Source organism: Mercenaria mercenaria, chromosome 5, assembly GCF_021730395.1.
Source record: "Mercenaria mercenaria strain notata chromosome 5, MADL_Memer_1, whole genome shotgun sequence".
NCBI lineage: Eukaryota > Metazoa > Mollusca > Bivalvia > Venerida > Veneridae > Mercenaria > Mercenaria mercenaria.
Genome location: NC_069365.1, coordinates 61,825,135 through 61,848,214, shown reverse-complemented (window position 1 = coordinate 61,848,214; position 23,080 = coordinate 61,825,135). Strand labels below are relative to the sequence as shown.

General features: G+C 40.7%; 1 protein-coding gene across 4 annotated transcripts in view; it reads left to right on the top strand.

Annotated features, from left to right (window-relative positions):
- Positions 1–23,080, top strand: part of LOC123557395 (probable phosphoglycerate kinase) — a 320,014-nt gene that overhangs the window by 153,030 nt on the left and 143,904 nt on the right. For all 4 annotated transcript variants that reach the window (XR_008371027.1, XM_045348838.2, XM_045348839.2 and 1 more), the window contains exon 6: positions 8,231–8,350. Coding sequence is in view for 3 of the 4 variants with exons in the window: in XM_045348838.2 (XP_045204773.1) it covers positions 8,231–8,350 (120 nt within the window). In the remaining variant the exon portion in view is untranslated. The remainder of the gene's footprint in view (positions 1–8,230; positions 8,351–23,080) is intronic.

The following is a 23,080-nucleotide window of genomic DNA, read 5'->3' as shown; positions in this document are numbered from 1 at the left end:
CGAATCTCATGAAAATTTAGCCCAGAAATGATTACCTTGATAAAATTCTAGGTGATGTCGAAAATGGGTTCATCTGGGGTCAAAAACTAGGTCACTAGCGTCAAACATCAAAGAAAAACATGGTGTATGCAATAGAGGATGGATTTTTCAATTGATCTTCATGAAATTTGGTCCGAGTGATTGCCTTGATGAAAAAATAGAGTCGGTTTGAATATGGATATCTGAGGTCAAAAGCTAGGTCACTATAGGTGAAATCAAAGGAAAAATTTTGTTTGATATGCGATAGAGACGGTTTTTTACAGTTGATATATATGAAAATTGGTCCGTGATGCCTTAATGAAATCTAGGTCGGCCATTTGAATATGGGTCATCTGAGCGTCAAACACTTGGTCATTGGTCAAATCCCAAAGAAAACACTTCTGTATGTGATAGAGGCTGTATTTTTCAGTGATCTTCATTGAATTTTGGTCAGAATGATTGCCTTGATAAAAATCGGAGGTCGAGTTTGAACATGGGTCACTCTGAGGGTCAAAAACTAGGTCATATCTAAGAAAATTGCTTGTTTTATCGCAAGAAGAGACCAATTTTTTTTGGTCCAATCTTAGATGAAAATTGGTCAGACATATTTGTTTCCTGAAAATCCACTAGTTCAAAAATGTTTTGCACTGTTATGGAGGTGTGTTTAGGTGAGCGACTAGGGCCTCTTGGCCTCTTTGTTTGGTGGTACATAGGGTAAATAAATAATCTTAAATCGTTCAAGCGATACCTAATCAAGATTTACTATGGCCAAAAAAACGAATAACTTTTCATGCCAAGTGGCGAAAGCAGTGGGTGGAGAGACTCAGCCAGCTTTTGATTGATTGGTTGGGCGGAGAAGAGTGGGCGAGAGAAGCCCAGTTTCGTTCGGTCGGGAGAAAGATGGAGGATTGGGACAGAGTTGGCGACTGTATTTGGTCTGGGCGGTAGGAAGGAAGAGAAGTGTGGGCCGGACGGGAGGCAGTTTTGTTCGGTCGGTGGGGGAGGGAGAGGGAGTGGGGCGAGGGACGGCAGTTTTGTTTGGCGGTTGGAGGGAGTGGAGGATGTGGACAGAGGGGACGGCTGCTTTTGTTTTCGGTCGGGAGGAGGAGAGAAGTGGAAGAGGTCTGGGATTTCGGTCGGTGAGAGGTAGATGAGTGGGGCCAGAGTGACTGCTGCTTTTGTTTTTTGTGCGGTTGGAGGGCGGAGTGGGGCCAGAATGGACGTCAGTTTTGTTTGGGTCGGTTAGGAGGGAGAGGAGGTGGGACAGAGGGACGGCTGCTTTCTGATCGGTCGGTAGGAGGAAGAGAGGAAGTTGCGGCAGAGGTAACGGCTGCTTTTGTTTGGTCGGTAGAAGGGAGAGAAGTGGGACACAGTGACGGCAGTTTTGTTCGGTCGATGGGAGGTAGAGGAGTAGGGCAGAGTGACTGCTGCTTTTGTTCGGTCGGTATGAGGGAGGGGACGGCAGTTTTGTTCGGTCGGCAAGACGGAGAGGAATGAGACAGAGGGACTGCTACTTTTGTTCGGTCAATAGAAGGAAGAGGAGTGGGACAGAGTGACGGCAGATTTGATCGGTCGGTAGGAGGGTGTTTAAGTGGGGCAGACGTGACGGCCCAGTTTTGTTCTGTTAGTAGGAGAGAGAGAGAGAAATTGGACCGACGGACACCTTTGTTCGGTCAATAAGGAGGTTGGAAAGGGACGGCAGTTTTGTACCGTCGGTTGCGGGAGAGGAAGTTGGGAGGGACGGCCGGCAGTTCGTTCGGTCGGTAGGAGGGGTGAGGAGTGGAGCAGTAAGACGTTAGTTTTGCTCGGTCGGTAGGAATGGAGAGGAGTGGGGTAGATGGGGACTTTCTGTTTTTGTTTTGTCGGTAGGAGGGAGAGAAGTTAGACGACGGACCGGCAGTCTGTTCGGTCGGCGGCAGGTATAAGTGTGGGGCAGTGTGCCTGCTGCCTTTTGTTCGGTTGCTTTGGTGGGAGGGAGGAGGGGACGACAGTATTGATCGGTTTGGTAAGAGGGAGAGGAATGGGACCGAGGGACTGCTGTTTTGTTTCGGTTCAGTAGGGAGGAAGAGGAGAGGGGAGAGTGACAGCATATTCTGTTCGTCGGTAGGGAGGCGAGAAACGTGTGGCACACGGAATGGCACCGGATGGCAGTTTTATTCCGTCATTAGGAGGGTGAGAAATGGGGCAGACGGACCGGCACTTTTGTCTTGGCAGTAGAGGAGGAAAGGGCATGGGGATTAGAGGACGACAGTTTTGTACCGTCGGTTGGAGGGAGAGAAGTTGGGGAGATGGCCGGCAGTTCTGCTCGGCCGGTAGGATGGAGAGGTGTGGAGTAGATGGACTGCTGTTTTGTTTTGTCTGGTAAGGGGGGAGAGAGAAATGGCAGATGGGACGGCAGGTCTGTTCGGTCGGTGGGAGAGGTATTAGAGTGGGCAGAGTGGATGCGCTTTTGTTCGGTCGGTAGGAGGGAGAGGGAATGGGACAGGGGGCGGCGGTTTTTGTTTGGTCGGAAAGAGAGCGAGAGTAGTGGGAAGAAGGACGGCGGTTCTTGTTCGGTCGACGGAGTGAGAGGGTGGGACAGAGGGGAAAGGCAGTTTTCTTCGGCGATAGGAAGGGACGAATTGTGGCAAGGGAAGAGGTTTTGTTCGGTCGGTCGGAGGGGAGGAGGAAATGGACAGATGGACTGTGTTGTTTGTTTGGTCGATAGGAGGGGCAGGGAATGCGACTGGAGGGACGGACTGTTTTGTTCGGTTTGTCGGAGGGAGAGGAATGGGCAGAGGGACGGCTGCTTTTTGTTCGGCAGATAGGAGGAAGAAGGAGTGGGGCAGAGTATGACGGCAGTTTTGTTTCGGCGGTAGGAGGGAGAGAAGTGGGCAGACGTTACGAAAGTTTTGTTTCTGTCGGTATGAGGAGAGAGGAAATGGGGCAGACGGGATGACTCTTTTCATTCGGTCAGTAGGAGGGGGAGGAGTGGGGCAGAGGGACTGCAGTCTTTTTTTCCGGTCGGAAGGAGGACGAGGAGTTGATCCGAGGTACTGCTGCTTTTGTTAGTCGATGGGAGGACGAGAAGTAGGGCGACGGACGGCAGTTCTGATCGGTCTGTGGGAGGAATAGGAGTGGGACAGAAATGACGGGCAGTTTTGTTTCAGTCTGTAGTAGGGAGAGGAGTGAGGCAGAAGAACGGCTTTTTATTCGATCGTTAGGGAGGCGAGAGAACGGGGTCAGGGGACGCGACGGCAGTTTTTCTTCGAGTCTTAGGGAGGTAGAAAAGTTGGACACCGTCGACGGCATTTTTTTTCTCGGTTGGTGGAAGGTAAAGGAATGATTCTGAGCAGAGGGGACGGCTGCTTTTGTTTGGTTGGTGGGAGGTCGAGAAAGGGAACCACAAAAAACAAAAAAAAAAAAAAAAAAAAAAAACGAAAAAAAAAAAAAACAAAAAAAAAAAAAAAAAGTGGAGAAGAGTGACGGTTAGTTTTGTTTTGTCGGTAGGAGGGAGAGAGGGGAGTGCCCCCCCCCCCCCCCCCCCACTCCGCTAGAGAAACCCGGCAGTTTTTCTTCGCGTCGGTAGGAGAGAGAGAAGTGGAAAGAGGGACGGCCGCGCTTTGTTTGGAAGATAGGTTTGTTAGAAGTGGATAAACTGATGTCCGTTTTGTTCGGTCTGTCTAGGAGGGAGAAGTGTGGGGCAGAGTAACGGCAGTTTTTTCGGTTCGGTAGGAGGTATAGGAATGGGACAGGAGCTGTGGCAGTGTTTTTTCGGTCTGTTGGAGGTTAGACGAGATTGGGCGAGGGATGGCTGCTTTTGTTCGGTCGATAGATGGAGAGGATTCGGCAGCGGGATCGCTTGTTTTGTTCGGTCCGTAGGATGGAGAGGGATTCGGGCGAGGGACGGCTGCTTTGTTTGGTCGGTTGGAGGAGAGTTAGTGGGGAAGTGTGACGGCAATTTTGCTTCTGTCGGTAGGAGGGACAGGGAGTGGGGACAGTGCCGGCAGTTTTTGTTCGGTCCGGTTAGGAGGAAGCGAAGTTGGACAGAGTACGGGTTCTTTGGTTTGGTTCGATAGGAGGGCGAGAAGTGGGCCACCCAGTCGGACGGCACGTTTTGTTCGATCGGTGGCAAGTAGAAAAGAGTACACAGTGACGACAGTTTTTTTTGGCCGTGGAAGGTAAAGGTGTAGGACAGCAGTGGTGGCAGGTTTTGTTAGGTCGGGGTAGGAGGCCAGGAGTGGGACAGAGGTCGCTCCTTTTTGTTCGATCGGTGGGAGATAGATGGGGTGGTGCAGAGTGACTGCTGCTTTTGTTTGATCGTTTGAAAGGAGCTAGAGAGAGGCAGAGGTTGGCAGCATTGTTCATTTGTAGGGCAGAGTATGTGCTGCTTTTGTTCGGTTTTGTAGGAGGGAGAGGAGTGGGACAGAGGGGAGGCTTCTTTTTTTGGTCGATAGGTTAGGAGGAGAAAGTGTGAGATGGGAACGTCAGTTTTTGGTTCGGTGGTTGCAAGATAGAGGAGTCCGGGGCAGAGTGACGGCCAGTTTTTGTTCGGTCGATAGGGAGGGAGAGGAGTGGAGCAGAGAGACGCAGCTTTGTTCGGTCGGTAGAAGGGTGAGGAGTGGGGCAGACGGGGACGGCAAGTTTTGTTTCGGTCGGTAGGGAGGTAAAGGAGTGAGGCAGGAGACAGCAGGATTTGTTCTCATTTTGTATGTGACATCATCTAGTGGTCTTCTACTAAGATTGTTCAAATTATCCCCCTAGGGTAAAATATGGCCCCGCCCTGGGGGTCATATGGTTTACATAGACTTATATAGGGAAAAACTTTGAAAATCTTCTGGTCCAAACCACAAAGCCTAGGGCTTTGGCATGTGTAATGTAGCATCATCTAGTGGTTCTCTACAAAGCTTGTTTAAATTATCCCCCAAAGGTCAGATATGGCCCCGCCCTGGGGGTCACATGGTTCATATAGACTTGTATATGGAAAAGCTTTTAAAATCTTCTTGTCAATAACTTACAACATTCAGATTTGGACAACATGTATGGTTTTGAGTGGCAAGATGAACCTTGACACGAGTTGACCTTGATTTTGACCTAGTGACCTACTTTCACATTTCTGTAGCTACAGCCTTCAAATTTGGACCACATGCATAGTTTTGTGCACTGAAAAAAACTTTGACCTTGACATTGACCTAGTGACCTTCTTTCACATTTTTGAAGGTACAGGCTTCAAATTTGGACCACATGCATAGTTTCGTGTTCTGAAATGAAATTTGACCTTGATTTTGATCTAGTGACCTACTTTCACACTCAAAAATGGCACATTGGTGGGCGCCAAGATCACTCTGTGATCTCTTGTTTGTTTTGCACTGGAAAATTTCCCTTAAAACCAGCTGTATGAACCTCAGCTGACATCAAGTTTATGTTCTGCTGCACCAACCAAAATTCAGCTTCAGTTGTGATGGTTAAATTTTTTGTAACATTTTACATGGCATTGACAGTTGGGAAAGATATGATTATAAACAGTATTCATGATACAGAAAGCTAACTAGAACTTCAACTATAATTTTGGTTAGTAAATTATTGGGATTGATGAGTCATATCCCTTGTATCTTGTTTTTACAACTAGTGTGCTTAATATTAATTGATTCATAATTATTGTAGCTTTTAAGTATGAAGGTGAGACCTATGGGGAGCTCATCCTATATAACTGTGGTTTATTATTTTAGATTACAGAGGAAACTTGAGAATCTTACTGTAATTTGCAGAAACACAAATGTTCCTTGACCCTCTTCACAAACCAGCTGTGAAACTAAGGTCAGCCATCTTGAGTGATCATGGCCCTCTTGTGATATTTTAGATGTTTTGATATTGATTTTTTACTGTTTTTAGCTCATCTGATTTTTTGAAAAAAAAAAATGATGAGTTATTGTCATCACTTGATCGGCGTCGGCGTTGCCTGGTTAAGTTTTATGTTTAGCTCAGCTTTTCTCCTAAACTATCAAAGGTATTGCTTTGAAACTTGCAACACTTGTTCACCAGCAATAGCTGACCCTCTACAGCAAGAAACATAACTCCATCATGCTTTTTACAAGAATTATGGCCCCTTTTGGACTTAGAAAATATCTGATTTCTTCTTGAAGGAGTTCATTTAGTTGGTAAATCCATGGTATGAAAGTTCTTTATTCACAACTAATTATGGTTTTTACCTGTTGACTGTTTCAGACAGTTCTCTGTCCTTCATCACAAGCACTGACTTCTGGTCATCTTTGACTGTTTCTGCCACTGCACGGGTGAGCGGCGAAAACGGAATCGTAGATGATCAAAGCTATTGCTTTGAAACTTGCAACAGTTGTTCACCATCATAAGCTGACCCTGTACATTAAGAAACATAACTCTGTCTTGCTTTTTAGCTCACCTGTCACAAAGTGACAAGGTGAGCTTTTGTGATCGCGCGGCGTCCGTCGTCCGTCCGTGCGTGCGTGCGTGCGTCCGTAAACTTTTGCTTGTGACCACTCTAGAGGTCACATTTTTCATGGGATCTTTATGAAAGTTGGTCAGAATGTTCACCTTGATTATATCTAGGTCAAGCTCGAAACTGGGTCACGTGCCGTCAAAAACTAGGTCAGTAGGTCTAAAAATAGAAAAACCTTGTGACCTCTCTAGAGGCCATATATTTCACAAGATCTTCATGAAAATTGGTCAGAATGTTCACCTTGATGATATCTAGGTCAAGTTCGAAACTGGGTCATGTGAGGTCAAAAAGTAGGTCAGTAGGTCTAAAAATAGAAAAACCTTGTGACCTCTCTAGAGGCCATATTTTTCATGAGATCTTCATGAATATTGGTCAGAATGTTCACCTTGATGATATCTAGGTCAAGTTCGATACTGGGTCATGTGGGTTCAAAAACTAGGTCAGTAGGTCTAAAAATAGAAAAACCTTGTGACCTCTCTAGAGGCCATATTTCTCAATGGATATTCATGAAAATTAGTGAGAATGTTCACCTTGATGATATCTCGGTCAAGTTCAAAACTGAGTCACGTGCGGTCAAAAACTAGGTCAGTAGGTCTAAAAATAGAAAAACCTTGTGACCTCTCTAGAGGCCATATTTTTCAATGGATCTTCATGAATATTGGTCAGAATGTTCACCTTGATGATATCTAGGTCAGGTTCGAAACTGGGTCACGTGGGGTCAAAAACTAGGTCAGTAGGTCTAAAAATAGAAAAACCTTGTGACCTCTCTAGAGGCCATATTTCTCAATGGATCTTCATGAAAATTGGTGAGAATGTTCAGCTTGATGATATCTAGGTCAGGTTCATAACTGGGTCATGTGCGGTCAAAAACTAGGTCAGTAGGTCGAAAAATAGAAAAACCTTGTGACCTCTCTAGAGGCCATATTTTTCACGAGATCTTCATGAAAATTGGTGAGAATGTTCACCTTGATGATATCTAGGTCAAATTTAAAAGTGGGTCACGTGCCTTCAAAAACTAGGTCATTAGGTCAAATAATAGAAAAACCTTGTGACCTCTCTAGAGGCCATATTTTTCAATGGATCTTCATGAAAATTGGTCAGAATTTTTTATCTTGATGATATCTAGGTCACATGTGCTCAAAAACTAGGTCACTATGTCAAATAATAGAAATAACGGCGTCATACTCGGTTCAACACTGGGTCATGTGGGGATAGGTGAGCGATTCAGGACCATCATGGTCCTCTTGTTGCAAGAGTAATTGCCCCTTTTGGACTAAGAAAATCAGATTTCTTGGTTAAGTTTTATGTTTAGGTCAGCTTTTCTCATAAACTATCAAAGCTATTGCTTTAAAACTTGCAACACTTGTTCACCATCATAAGCTGACCCTGTAAAGCAAGAAACATAACTCTGTCCTGCTTTTTGCAAGAATTATGGCCCCTTTTGGACTTAGAAAATATCAGATTTATTGGTTGAGTTTTATGTTTAGGTAAACTTTTCTCCTAAACTATCAAAGCTATTGCTTTGAAACTTGCAACTGTTGTTCGACATCATAAGCTGACTCTGTACATCAAGAAACATAACTCCATCTTGCTTTTTGCAAGAATTATGGCCCTTTTTGGACTTAGAAAATCATGGGTAGGACAATTTTTCTATTATACAAAAAAGATCAGATGAGCGTTAGGGCCCGCAAGGCGGTACTCTTGTTCTGATTTTCTGTTTCCAGCTACATACATTATTTAATACCCATTCTGTTTAAGTTCAATGGTTGGATGTCAGTTACCCCAAAAAGCATCAGGATTTCTATTGAAGAAGGAGTTGACTTACTTCTCTAAAGCACTGGATAAGCCCACAAAACCATTCCTAGCAATACTTGGAGGGTAAGATAACTATTTTTCATAATACTATAGCCTTTTACTTTTATGTATTCTTTTATGTCCCAGGCGTTGTAGGCCGAGAGGCATAGTGTTTGAACACTATCCGTCTTTCAGTCCGTCCATCACACACTTGTGTACTCTGCTCCTCCTACAGTTTTTATTCGATTTAAATGAAACTTGGTATACATCATCAAAGTGGACATGGGCATATTATGGGGATCAGTTCTTATTGTGCACCCCTTCGATGAAGCTGGCATATATTGCTTTGCACCTGTCGGTCACATCAGTATGTTGATCAGTCTATTGGTCGGTCAGCCTGTTGGTAGAGCTAATGATTTCCACCCAACTTTTGAATCACTACCAAAATATGCTGAAAAACAAAAAGGAACTCCATTTCCTATGTACTGGTTTCCCAGTAGTTTCCGGGCCGAAATCGCTATTTTTTGCCAGTAACTTTCAAACAAAACATAGTAGAAACATAAAATTTTCACAGAAAAAAAGCTAGGTTCTTCAGTAACACCATGCAGAATTCGTATTACACTTGCCTTCATAACACAAATGTAGATGAGGCCTCAAACAGGGCAATTAATTCCATAAATGTCTCAGTTAGTCCGAGTAGTCCGACTGGTAATAATACAAAAAAGAAATTAAGAATTTTTAATATATAAACAGCTTTTCTTAAAAAAAAAAAAAAGAAGATCGGTCTCAAAATTGGAAGTCTAACGCCCTGACCACTTGGGCATGGACACTGCTGCTAAACATTTGATTGATAGACGGTATTGTAGGTAAATCTCTGTCTATTTTGGTTCCTATTTTTAATCGAAAAATTAATGCCGTAGTATACTGAATAGGTCGATTTTTTCTGACTTTCATTGTTTTATTTTATTACTATCGGAATGTTTTTACAGTATCATCTGTAAATGGGAGCATCAATTGACTGATGTTTAACTTCAAGGGGCCTCAAATTCTGCCCATGCGCACTGTAACTGGAATTCTCCTGCAGTTGACAATCTCTTGTGTTAACATTACATCGAAGTAAGTTAAAACAACCGGGATATTCAAATAATAAATAAGTTCGGTAATGCTAGGTTTACGCTGCTATGTGAAGGCAACAAAGGTCAAGATGATATGATATTGTTACCCAGATGCTTTACGACGGCATAAAGTCTACACAGCATGAAATGTAAAAGGTCCAGAAAACTACTTGGGTCCGGAAACTACTGGGAAACCAGTATAAGTATAACAATACTTAAGATTATTTACAAAATATGTAGACAGAAGAAATATACCGTTATCAAAGATCATTTGTCGCAACACTGTACATGATATATATTGATTGTAATGTATGTGTCCAGAAACGGAGGTCGAACATTTGATGTGTGCTTTTTGATGGGTCGAGAAAGTGTTTGACGTTCAGCGTGTTTCAGATAGAATCATTCTCATGAGACTTGTCATAGGCAAGGTTGTCTTTACCTTCCTATCCGTGTACGCACCACAGTCCGGGCTATCTGAAACTGAGAAAGAACGCTTCTATGACCAGCTACAAGGAGTTGTCACCAAAATCCCTGCATCAGAGATTCTTGTTCCATTGGGGGACTGGAATGGCCATGTAGGTGCTAAAGGTCAAGGTTTTGAGGAAGTTCATGGTGGTTGAGGATTTGGTATCCGTAACACCGAAGGAGAGAGAGTGTTGGAGTTTGCCTTGGCAAATGACCTAGTTATTGGCAACACCTGCTTTATTAAGAGAGACAGTCACATTATCACATACTGTTCAAGTAATCACAGAACACAGATAGACTACATACTCTACCGCAAGAGTTTCTGCAAATCAGTTCAAAATGTGAAGGTCATCCCAATTGAGGAATGCGTCCAACAACATAACCTGGTTGTTTGTGACTTCACAGTCAGCATCCCCACGGCTAAAAAGCGCAAATTCATTCCATGTATCCGTACCTGGAAGCTTAGGGATCAGGCTGTGGCAAGTGAATTCCATGCTACCTTCAAGGACAAAGTAACTGATGATGCAAACATGGATTCTGTTGGTTCTGTGGAAAATGTATGGGCGAGATTCAAAAACCCACTTCTTGAAACAGCCTCTGAAGTGTGTGGTCTTTCTAAAAAACACAGGTGGTAAAGGGAAACCTGGTGGTGGGACGATAGGGTTGAAGATGCGGTCAAGGCGAAGCGGGTTAGCTTTAAGACATATAAAACTCTAGTTAAAGCAGGCAACAAAACCGAGGCAACAAAGGCTAAGGCTGCCTACAATGAGGCCAAGCGGGCAGCAAAACATGCGGTTTGGCAGGCAAAGTCAGAAGCTGAGAAAGAGCAGTTCGCTTACATCTCTCCGAATGATAGCAGCATCTTAAGCTTGCAAAACAAATGGACAGGACAAATGAGGATGTTGTGGGTGAAAAGTGTGTAAGGAATGATGCGGGAGAACTATCTTTGAATGATGAGGACAAGATGAAGGCCTGGGTTGAACACTATGCTAGACTTCTGAATGTTGAGTTCGAGTGGCCGAGTGACCTACTTCCTAAGGTTGATCCAGTGGAGGGTCCACCCCCACCTGTCACCATGGATATTATCCGCAAGGTTCTCAGCAAGATGAAGTGTGGCAAAGCTGCAGGCCCCTCGGGCATCATAGCAGAGATGATGAAGGCTGCAGGTGAGGAGGACATAGATATGTTAAGAAAGCTGGCGGAAGTTGTTTTTAGTAGCGGTGTGATCCCCAAGGATTGGCAAGAGAGCTACATCCTGAACCTCTATGAGGGTAAAGGTGATGCCCTCGACCGAGGTAATTATCGAGGCCTCAAGCTCACCGACCATGTTATGAAGTTACTGGCGCGTGTGTTGGACAGTTTCATCCGTAGTATGGTGGACATTGACTCTATGCAGTTTGGCTTTGTGCCAGGCCGAGGTACAACAGATGCTATCTTCATCCTACGCCAGCTACAGGAGAAGTACATAGCTGCAAACAAGCCACTTTATATCGCGTTTGTCGACTTGGAGAAGGCCTTCGATCGTATACCAAGGAAAGTCCTTTGGTGGGCGCTGAGGAGTCTGGGTGTTTAGGAATGGGCTGTTCGTGTCATTCAGGGTATGTACTCGGATATAAGAAGCCATGTACGAGTCAACGGGCAGTACAGCGAGGAGTTCGGAGTCGAGGTTGGAGTTCATCAGGGATCTGTCCTCAGTCCACTACTTTTCATCCTCATACTGGAGGCTCTGTCACGCGAGTTCCGCACAGGTGTGCCTTGGGAGCTCCTGTATGCAGACGACCTAGCTGTGACTGCCAATTCACTGGAGGAATGTGTCACTAAGCTGAAGGCGTGGAAGAATGGTATGGAAGACAAGGGTCTGAGAGTGAACATGAAGAAGACCAAGTTTATGATCTCTCTCTGGTCTGGATCTTCTGCGAGACTCCGGTGCTTTTCCTTGCGTGGTCTGTCGGAGTGGTGTTGGGGTAAACTCCATCGAATGTTCCAAGTGCAGACATTGGGTTCACAAGAAGTGCAGTGGCATCATAGGAAGACTGAGCGCCAGTCCATTATACGTATGTCCTAGATGCTGTGGCCAGGCAAGGCCAATTGATGGTAGACCAGTCACTCAGGTAGATGTGGATGGTACTCTGCTTGACGTGGAAGCCAGTTTCTGCTATCTTGGCGACATGCTGTTTGCTGGTGGAGGCTGTGAACTTGCCATCATTTCCAGATGTTGTACTGCCAGGGGAAAGTTCAAGAAACTCCTGCCAATTCTGACTTCCAAGCATGTATCCCTCAAGACTCGTGGAAAAGTGTTCAATGCCTGTGTCCGTTCTGCCCTACTGCATGGTAGTGAAACGTGGGCGCCTTCTGCTCCAGATTTACAGCGGCTCCGTTGAAACGACAGGTCAGTGATCCGATGGATCTGTGGCATCAAACCCAATGATGACGTACCCATAGCAGCACTGTACACAAAGCTGGGGTTACAGGAGGTGACAGAGGCTATTCGCACCAGATGCCTGAGGTGGTATGGCCATGTCATTCGTGCATCCTCATGCATCAACTCAATCTTGAGTAAGTCCATACCAAACTCCAAAGGATGTGGGAGACCTAGAAAGACCTGGTTGGAATGCGTCAAGGGGGACTTGAAGGCTTACAACCTTGACAGCTTTGACCCACATGACAGAGAAGCATGGAGACTGGGTGTTAATCAATCTAGCCACCTGCTGCCTACCCTAGTTACTGGGACACCCGCAGCAGTTGACAAATAAACACAGGATATGATGATGATGATGATTTAAATATTTACATGATACACAAATTATCAATATATCTCTGTTTGTTGACTGTAAAACAATTGTGACCATAATCCCTTAAGAAAGTAGTTTAACAGAGACCTATTGACACAGGATTTATCAACTAATGCCAGTAACGCAAGTACTATTTCCACAACTGAATAAATAGTAAATGCCAAGATAAAATGCTTTTAGTTGTATGTCAGTTGCCAGTATAGCCCCTCTACTCTTATTTAAGTGGAATGGATATTTTGCTGATATTCAAAATGGATAGACAATTTAACACATGTTTGTGCCTCATTGATGACTTCAGTGTTTAACCTTACGGCTCAGACAACTAGATTTTATAATGAGAGATAATTTAAAATGTAAGCAAGTTAGACTCTTGGTTCTTATATATTGCACTTTCCTTCAGTGGCCAGTATCATTGTGTAAAATTTCAACAAAATCAATTGGATAGTTTTGGAGTTATTCTTTAGGAAAGAAATGTTATATGTAAGTTTAATAAAGAGAGGTAATTAAGAAAATAAACTAGGTAGATGCATTGTACTTGTACAAAGCAATTTTCCTGAATGTCTTTAATCTTTGTATGAAATTTTTGTAAATTCCATTCATCACTTTTAGATTATATATGGCCACTGACTTCAAATCACTTGCCCCTCATCGATGTGGGTTTGAGCCTCACTCAAGAAATTGAATTCTACATGTGAGGAAGCTATCCAACTTGCTTATGGAAGGTCGGTTGTACTACCCAGGTGCCCGCTCGTGACATTTTTATTTTACAACAGCCACCAGGATATCTTTGCAAAACCAGGATTTTGGCAAACTTCACTACCATTTCTAAGTGACTTAGAAACTTCTGTTTTAGCTTGGATGGTAGTTTAGGCGCCAATGAGCAATAAATGATATAGTTTCGCATTATTTTTAATTTTCTTATGTACAAAAAAGTTGATTAAAAAAATTTGTCCAATTGGATTTTTCCAGTTTCCAATCGGATATATGGCGTCCGATTGGAATTTTTGAAAATCCAATCGGATTTTTTCCCCATATTTTGGCGTGCTGGATTTTTTTCCGGGCGGAAAACATTTTTTTGTTCGAAGTGTGTAAAAACAATTGGTTATTGTATATAGTGTATATTAGAACATGATTTGTATCAAAGAGTGGTCTCCTAGAACTTTTCAAAAATCCAATGGGATTTTTTTCCAACATTTTTTAATGGAAAAATATCCGCCCGGACGAATTTCCGATTGGAAAAAATTCCAGTTGGTTTTTTTTCCAATCTAAAAAATTGGAAAAAGGTCCAATTGGAGTTTTTTTTTATTGAAAACGTTTTTTTTTTTTGATTATCATTACTATTGATGTTGTTTTTTGTTCGTATAACAAAATCGTGGTGTGTGGCGACAAATAATAATTATATGAGGATTATCCCAGCAAATCGCGAACTTTTCTTATTATTTCGAAAGTAAGCGACGCATGAAATAATTATTTTAACATTTTAACTGTTGGTATTTCATACTCGACAGGACTCTCTCTCTATATATATATAATTGAATACCTCTCATATTATTTGAGTATTCTTTACATAATTGACTGCAGTCAGTGTTTAACGACGATATAGATTTTAATTGTGTGGGTGCATGTCGGGGAAAGTTACATGAATTTAAAAGGAATTATGTATAAAATTAAGTGTGCGCCGACTAGCGCTAACTGTATTAAAAAAGTCGCTATTTTCTTGGACAACCCTCGTATTCTTTTATTTCTGTTTATTATCTTATTTTGATATTATTCTGAATGTTAATCTTATAAATTGAATTATCATCGTTCAAATTAATTAGACGACGATGTCTATCAAACAATATATTCAACGATGTCTATAATAAATCTCCAGGTATCACGCAATCCAGTTAATTGTGTAGTGTGTTATAAGACTCTAATGTTCTCATGTCTATTCAGAAACGGAACTTGGTGTATAACAACATTAACAACAACTATAGGTGTTTGTTTTTACACTTTTATGGACAATTACGTAAACCTGTCTGTGATTTGACACTTAATTGTTAAACAAGGCCAAAAATAATTAACAATTAAAACAGAAACTCATGACGTTACGTGACAGTAACCCTGTTAAATCAATACCTTGTATCTTCAAAGTAGGTGATTTCGAGTATTTATTTTATTTAAACGACTTCAAACAGTCAATTTGCCGTCTTATTTTTCATAAGTTGTGATTAAACTCTGGAAATTTGTGGCTTTTATGCATTTGTAATAAAATGACATGCGGAATATAACCGCCTGATTTAATTTGGAAAATATGCAGATACTAAGTTAATTATCACGTTTTTTTTTTTTTTTTTTTTTTTTTTTTCAAGCAGAAACGGAGTAGTACATTAAGTAAGACCTCTTCCTGTCATTTGGTATAATTATATTTTATTACTGTTGAATGTACAAATTTAGTTCCTATTTCAATACCAAATACTGCCATCTTGAACGAATCTTGAACTAATCCCTCATCTACTGGTCTATTTAAGGAACACATTTTCAACATTTTAACTATATTTCACAGCGGTACGTGTGTTGATTAAAATTTCATGCATACTAGTACATTATATTTCGATAAAAACTTAGACGAGGATGACTGCTGTTTATAAGCTCCGATATCTGTTGATTTAAAAGACAAATGAAAAATGAGTTCTGGAGCTATAGCCGTCGAATACGCCCATTCTCTTTGTTTCAATTTATTTTCCTCCCAAGGGGATTTGATGGTCGCATGAACGACAAGAGAAAAAAATCTCACCGGTCTTTAAAACAACGAATGCTCCATGAGCTTTAAAAAACAAGACTTTTAACCTTTACTGATTCCAATTCTGTCCTGTTTAGATTAGAAAGCAAATATTTCTTGAATTATATTTCTTCCTTCATTGTTGATAAACACAAAATTTCAAAGGTTTATCCGAATATATATCGCGAAAATACTAGTATATTATTTGTAGCTTAGTCCAGTGAAAATCACTGTACGCCAGATAGAACAGGACAGTGCCAAGAAATCAGACTACCACCTAATCAGACTTGTCAGCGAAGTGAAATGAGGTGGTCCATGTGTAGCTGCATTCATTTTAGAAAGATAATATAAATACTAAATAATTAGATACTCAGCAACGCAATCTGCTACCGAAAGTATAAGCCTAAAACTACGATAAACTGTGTGGCAACGTTAAATGTCGCAACGCCTCTAAATGTCGCAACCACCGTTAAACTTCGCAAGGTTGACGTTAAATGTTGCAACCACCGCGAAATGTCGCAAAATCGTCGCCGCTAAATGTCGCAGCTTTAACGTTAAATGTCGCAAAATATTGCCCACCGTTATATGTCGCAACACCAACGCTAAATGTCGCACTTTCTATTTGACACTGTGACTATCGATTCCTTGTGTATATTTACTTTTTTGAGTGAAGAAAAATTAACAGGTTTATGTAGTTTTATTTACAAATATTTATCTTAATGATAAGTGCTGTTACGTATAGCAACAAGCGGGCCTTGTTGGCCCTAGATCACTCACCTGAGTTCCACATCTTGCTTGAACAGTCATGCAAGAAAAATATTTATTATTTTGTCAGCGAAGTGAAATGAGGTGGTCCATGTGTAGCTGCAGACACAGAAATCTAAGACACAAACACACAGCACCAAGACAATTACATGTATTTGATATGACTCCAGGAGAGGACTGTATTCTTATTTGATTCATATTAATTTATTATGTATTCCTATATCTCGAGGTGAATATTTGCAACATGCTGAAACATTAATGTCTGATGGGACCTATCACACCTAAGGCGGACGGTCAGTCAGTGTTTAAGTTTTAAAAGGGTCCATTCGCCCTTTCAGGGGCAGTATAGCATTGGACCCCTGGTATGTCGCCAGACATACAGTTGAAGATAATTTTGAAAATTTATGGTGGAGAAAATTTACTGTACACAGTTTCCGTAAAATATCAGCCAAAAAGTCCAAATAAGTGGGTCATATCATGACTAATGAGAGCATAAACGACAGAGATCCAAAAGGTGGTTGCAGACAATTAAGGTGAATACTATTGCATTGCTATAAAAGCTAGCTTAATAGAAAGGACGTATAAGTGCACCCTTAAACTCTACCTTCCTATCACAGATTTTTCATATCACCCTAAGTCTCCGGAAATTCAATAGGTATGAAGTATATGTTGTTTTATTTACCTTTACCTACCTTCATGGTCTCCAAAGTGCGTATATTTAACATACATAGCATGATAGTTTGAATTTAAACATGATGTAGTTAGTGGCAATGCATAACGAACGTATACACACAGACTATCTTGTATCAGGAAAATTTAATACAAATTTAAATTACACAACATTTCAGGCGTAAGCTTGGAAGCAAATTAAACAAGCAAATTGGGGGGGGGGGGGGGGGGGGGGGGGGGGGGGGGGGGGGGGCAGCGGGGCTGACCGGGTGAGGGTACAAAACATCACATGTTGATTATAAATATTGATGGGGAGGGGGTGTGACCAGGTGTGGGTACATCACTTCACATGTTTCTAAAAAATGTTCATGGAAAAGAATGAAAGAAGTTTAATGAAATTCTACCAATTGGTTGGTTTGTTATGTACAAATCTGTAGATTTTTAAACATTTAAAGGGCAATAACTCTAAGGAAAACTGACCAAGGAAAAAAAAAGACAGGCATCATGGAAGTATGTATATTTATTTCAAGTTTCATGAAATTCTACCAGCTTGTTACTGAGAAATGGCTGCAGACGTGCATTTTTCATTAAATCAAGAGCAATAACTCTAAGGGAAATTGACCAATCAAAAAAAAAAAAATTGACGGGCATCATTTCCGTATGTTGGTGCATGTTTATTTCAAGTTTTATGAAATTCTACCTGACAGTTACTGAGAAATGGTTGCGGACGGACATATCTGGGCATTTTTCATTAAATCAAGGGCAATAACTCTACGGTAAATTGACCGATCAAAAAGAAAAAAAACTTGACGTGCATCATCGCAGTATGTTGGTTCATGTTTATTTCAAGTTTCATGAAATTCTACCAGCTAGGTACTGAGAAATGGCTGCGGACGGACGCACGCACGCACGAACGTGACGGACGGACAACGCCATTTCAATACCCCCCTCCCGATTTCATCGGCGGGGGATAATTACTTAGAATTCTTCGAAATAGCCAAGCATCGATTGAAGCTAACATATGCCTTCACTGCTTTGGTAAATGGCTCTAAATACTAGACTACATTACAGTTCAATTAATAATAAAATAACCCCTCTGTTTTACACGTTTCAGCTTTTACGTCATATATAACATTACGTTACCATAGCGTTATACTAACTATAGGGCGTCAAATAAACGTTGACTATCATAAATACAGATCATTACTTCAAAGTCGATTGATTTTAAAGTTCTTCTTCTCTTGGGTTTAACGCCGTTTCCCAACAGTATTTCAGTCATGTAACGGCGAACAGTTAACCTAACCAATGTTCCTGGATTCTGTCCCAGTATACACCTCTTCTCCGCAAGTAACTGCCAACTTCCCCACATGAATCAGAGGTGAAGGACTATTGATTTCAGACACAATGTCGTTAATAAATAGTCACGGGAACATACGCCCCGCAAGTGAATCAAAATGTGCTAACCTCCATTCCATATTTAAGTTTAATAAGGGTCCGACCATCCGCCCTTTCAGGCACAGTATAGCTTTTGCTATGTAGAGTATAGACCAAAAATGTGCCAGTTTTCCTTTATATATTAGGCGCCACCTTACAATCTATAAGGTTAAAAATTAAGATAATATGTTACAGTCTGTGTAAAATTGTTAAAACTGTTGTTTTATTTAAAACAATTTACTATTCTGAAATTATTAAATCAATCTTAAGATAAAAATTATACAGATAATGTAAATGTAATTACCTCCCTTTAATTTTACGAACTATATTATAAACAATCTATAGACTAGAGATAGGCCCTAAAATTTTCAATGATAGAATTACATTAAATAAAGTCTAGAAATTAATTTCCAAGTCCTTGAAATAACCAAAAATGATTTCACAAATGTGAAGTTTATGATAGTTTTGTTAATATCAATAACAGAAGTTTTAATTTTTAATTTAAAGTTGTGATCCACAAAGAGTGACAACTCTTGCCTTGGGCTAGTAGTTATAAGTAGAGATCTATTAGTTTACTTCCCTTGCAATTACACAATTGAGTGGAAAATGAAAACTGTTTAAGACACAATATCATACTTTTTTGCACAACAAAATCATTAAGGATTTATTCATTTGTGTTTGATTTACCCCTCAAGACATGGTTCCTATGATTCTGTCAACTTACATATGGTAAAAAATTAACTTTTAACAAGCCAATAATAAAACGAAGTACCAGTAGGTAAATAATAGTGCAGATAATACAGTTTTGCTTGCATCAAAATGTCACAATAGATCCACTTTTGTAATACAGAACACCTGGTAGGATTAGTAAAGGTGCAATTATATTGATCTCTATTTCCTACGCCTATATAGACTAAAAAAACTTTAGGAAATCTATTAAATATCTATCTTCTTTTTAATAAATGTGTTCTCCGCAAGTAACTGCTAACTTCCCCACATGTATATACATATATACCCGTATTATGCATGGCCGTGTAGATACTCGTCCCAGCTTTCAATTGAGATCACGTCCAAGTACATTGGATGCCCGTGGGGGGTCAGGGCGGGACATGTAAATTTACCATTTGGTCTTCTAAGTTCCTATTTTGACAATATCTAATAGGTTTTCGACAGGGTTCGAGCCCCTATTCCAAATTGATATACCTATATCATACATTTTCATGTAGGTGGGGGTCTTGGCTATTGATTGAGACCATGTTAAAGTATCTCGGAGAAGCCCTTGAGGTCAGGGCAGGTCATATACGGCTACAAGGTAGGGTTCGAAACGGCTGTTTTGACCATGTCTGGAAGGTTTTCGACCCAGTTGGGTCCATTTTGACCTAAACTTGTATCGCTTTTACACGTGGTCGACAAGGTACGGGTCCTGGCTACAGATTAAGACCATGTTCATAAAGCTGGGTGAGCCATAGGTGTCAGGGCAGTTAATACATGGAGGTACGGTATTGTAATTTATAAATACTGAATTTCAGCTGATAATGACACTATGTAAGATTTTGACCCTTGTTCGAGTCTCTACACCCCAGGTACCTATAACATACAAAAATATGTTTGTAGATGTCTTAGCTTTACATTTAAGCTACTTACAAGTCCATATAGTGCCATCAGAGTTCATGACAGGTATCAGAAATTGACCTAACTTGTTATATGCAGTAGCTGGCCCGACCCGGTGAGCCGTGAGAATTGCTCAATGGTATCATTGGACTCAGTGAAGGTAGTGCTTGAGTTTCAGGACTGTCTTGACTGCTCTGAACAGTTCATATATTGAGAGTATTACCGGATTTTGACCTATGACTTGACTCCCTAGCCGACCGGGTTCGAACCTGACGTGGCCTATTTTCTCAAGGTACTGGCTTGCCAGTTACAACAAGGTATCATTTTTTAAATCGGACCTAAGGTTATGAAAATATGACTCCTCCGACAAGGCCCATCCCTCTATTTGATATATGAAGACTGCATTTTTTCACGAAAATATATATATTTTGAGACGGTCTCCGACGAAACTGTCGGTGGTAAAAATACACAAACTAAATATCTGTTTAGACAATATTAAGATTTGATTTATAAAAGTTATTTCATTAAAATGTCTTGTGTTTCGAACATTCTACAATTATTTGAGGTTAATGAAAAACACGGACTTTTTCCGTACAGAAAAGTACGGAAATACAGTTTTTATCCTAGATTACATACTGACGGATGAATAAGTGTTGTCTTTTTGTCACAAATTTTCAGAGTTTGTCATTTTCTATCATAATAAGTTTTTATTTGCTGTTATTTACCCAAAGTAAATGTTTTATAAGCACTAATTAGTTTTTTTCCTTATTTTACAGCTTTTATTTTAGGCCAAAAATGGCAAAGTTCAGCAAAATGTTCCCGTCGATGAAGAAAACAGTTTTTTATATTCGATTAGACAATATTTCCAACTACTAATTAAAAGAAATGGCTGTGACTAAAAACAGAGCCGGTGCGCCCGTGATATATTACAGACTCTGGTATATACCGGATTAACTAAATATGAACGAAAAATATCTTAAATGTATGAAAATTATTCACTAATGCGTGCGGACATGCAAAAAAAATTGCGCAATTTTGCCGTGCGCTCCTATTGATAATCATTCCAGGCATGCGCAAAATGGTTGCATCAGCTCTGTAATGAGAAACATCGAAAAGAAATTTCAGTTTGATATCTTACTTTTAACGCTTTTATAGTAAAATATAATTGGTGAATTTTTCGAAAATGCGACCAAGATTAGCGCTTTACGGTCCCTATAGCTAGTCTACAGATGGTACAGACGGACAAAAATAGAAATAATTGATATTCACCAAAGCGTGTTACTTTTTAGAGCCTAAGTTGATGTAAAATATTTTTAGAAAGAAAAACAAGGTGTATTTTCGTGCATTTTTTCAGTGTACGAAATTCAGATTTGAATCCAATAGCCCGTTCGGGCTACCAGATTAAAAAATTTCCAAGCCCGACATCAATTTCACTAGCCCGAACTTTAACACCTTAAAATACATAATTTTTGCACCATATAACATTTTGTTTTACAGACATCTCTATGCATGTTTGAAGTAATAAAAAAGACATACAGTACATGTTAGCCATGTTTTTGGGAAAAATTTTTTAAATCAAAATACTCGTCCAGAATCGGCTTCGTCGAGTCCAAAAGCATGGGGACATGCACTCCGGGCCAAAACGAAATCAAAAATGTTTTCCCCGTTTTTTTGGATCCGCCCCTCGCCGATGTAATACCGGTGCTAATAACTTTACACCCCCCGCGGATGGGCAAAATTTTAAGTTTCCACCTACTGCGGTATTGTGAGTTTTTTCGCGAGAAGTGTGAAGTTTTAACCCAAATTTCCGTTAGGGAGGGTTTGTTTTGTATTCACCCAATTTTAGAGCTGCGGTTACGTTTTTGGGCCCACTGTGTTTGATTGTCAACAATAATTTTTGAAAAAACCAATAATTCCTTTAAAAAAAGCGTTTCTCAGTCTGGAAAAATAAAGATGCAGTACTAGTTTTAAATTTGCATGTTTTTTTTTAAACAAATTTAGGAAAATTCGGTAGCCCAGTTTGGGCTTGTACCCGTGGAAAATCGGTAGCCCCAGCTGAAAAAAAATTTTGGGGCCACGGGCTTGTCGGGAAATTCCCCTGAATTTTGAAAAACTGTTTTTTTCCTTTTTGCATTTTTGGGGACCCATATTGAAGCCTGAGGCCGGGCCCCAAGGGTCGGGTTTGAGCCTTGCACTATACCTTTATGAAAAAAGCTTTTGATTAGTTTCAAATTTTTCTGTAGGGGTTTTTTTACGAAAATTTAATTCCTTTGTGTAATATTTCTTGAAAATTTAATGATTTTTTAAAAAAAAAACAAATTTCAACAGCATTTGACCTTAAAATTTCCCGACAAAGCGGGCTATTTCGCGATTAAATTTTCCCCGATAGGGGCTATGTGTGTCATTGCTCGTTGTCGTGTGTCGCGTTGAATGTGTGTGTCATGGTTAAGCAATTTAAGTCGCAGTACAATTTTTCCCACATTTGCGGATTATGATGTCGGAGTTTCGTTGTTTCATTGTGTGTGTCTCGTTGAATTTTCGTGTGTCATGTTTTTTGGGTGACACACGGGCAATCAAAAGGACCCCACGACCCTGACACACAACTTTTTAAACGAAACAAAACAGAACCCCGACAAAGAACAACGGCACCCCAATTTTTACTGCCAAAATTTTTTGTCAAAACCTTTTAAGGGGACAAAGGGCAAATTTTTAAATGTTAAAAAAAGCTGTGTGTCGTTTTAAAATTTGACCGTCAAGTTGCAAAAGTCGTGCGTGTGTTGTGTGTCGCGGTTTTTATTGTCATGTGTCACCCTAAATAAAATTTCCTCGACCTTTCAAAAATACCGCGACATTGCGTTGAAAGTCGGGGTGTCGAAACGACACGGGGACATTTTTACGCCCAAAACAAATGCACTTTGAAAAATGAACAAAGACACATTTTTGCCCACAATATTTTTTTTTTCCCAAAACCTAGCGCGACAATTTTGGGGGATTCAAATGTTAAAAAAATCGTGTGTCGTTGCACATTGTCGTCCGGGCGGCGACCCCGTGTCGTGCGGGCTGCCCTCAAAGGGCGGGACACATGACATTCAGTGGGGGACTAAAAGGATTCCGTACCCTTAGGGTTTTTATGGGCTTTTTTTAAAATTTAATTTTAATTAAAAAGCTGATGATGTAAATTTTTGTTTTACCCCATGGG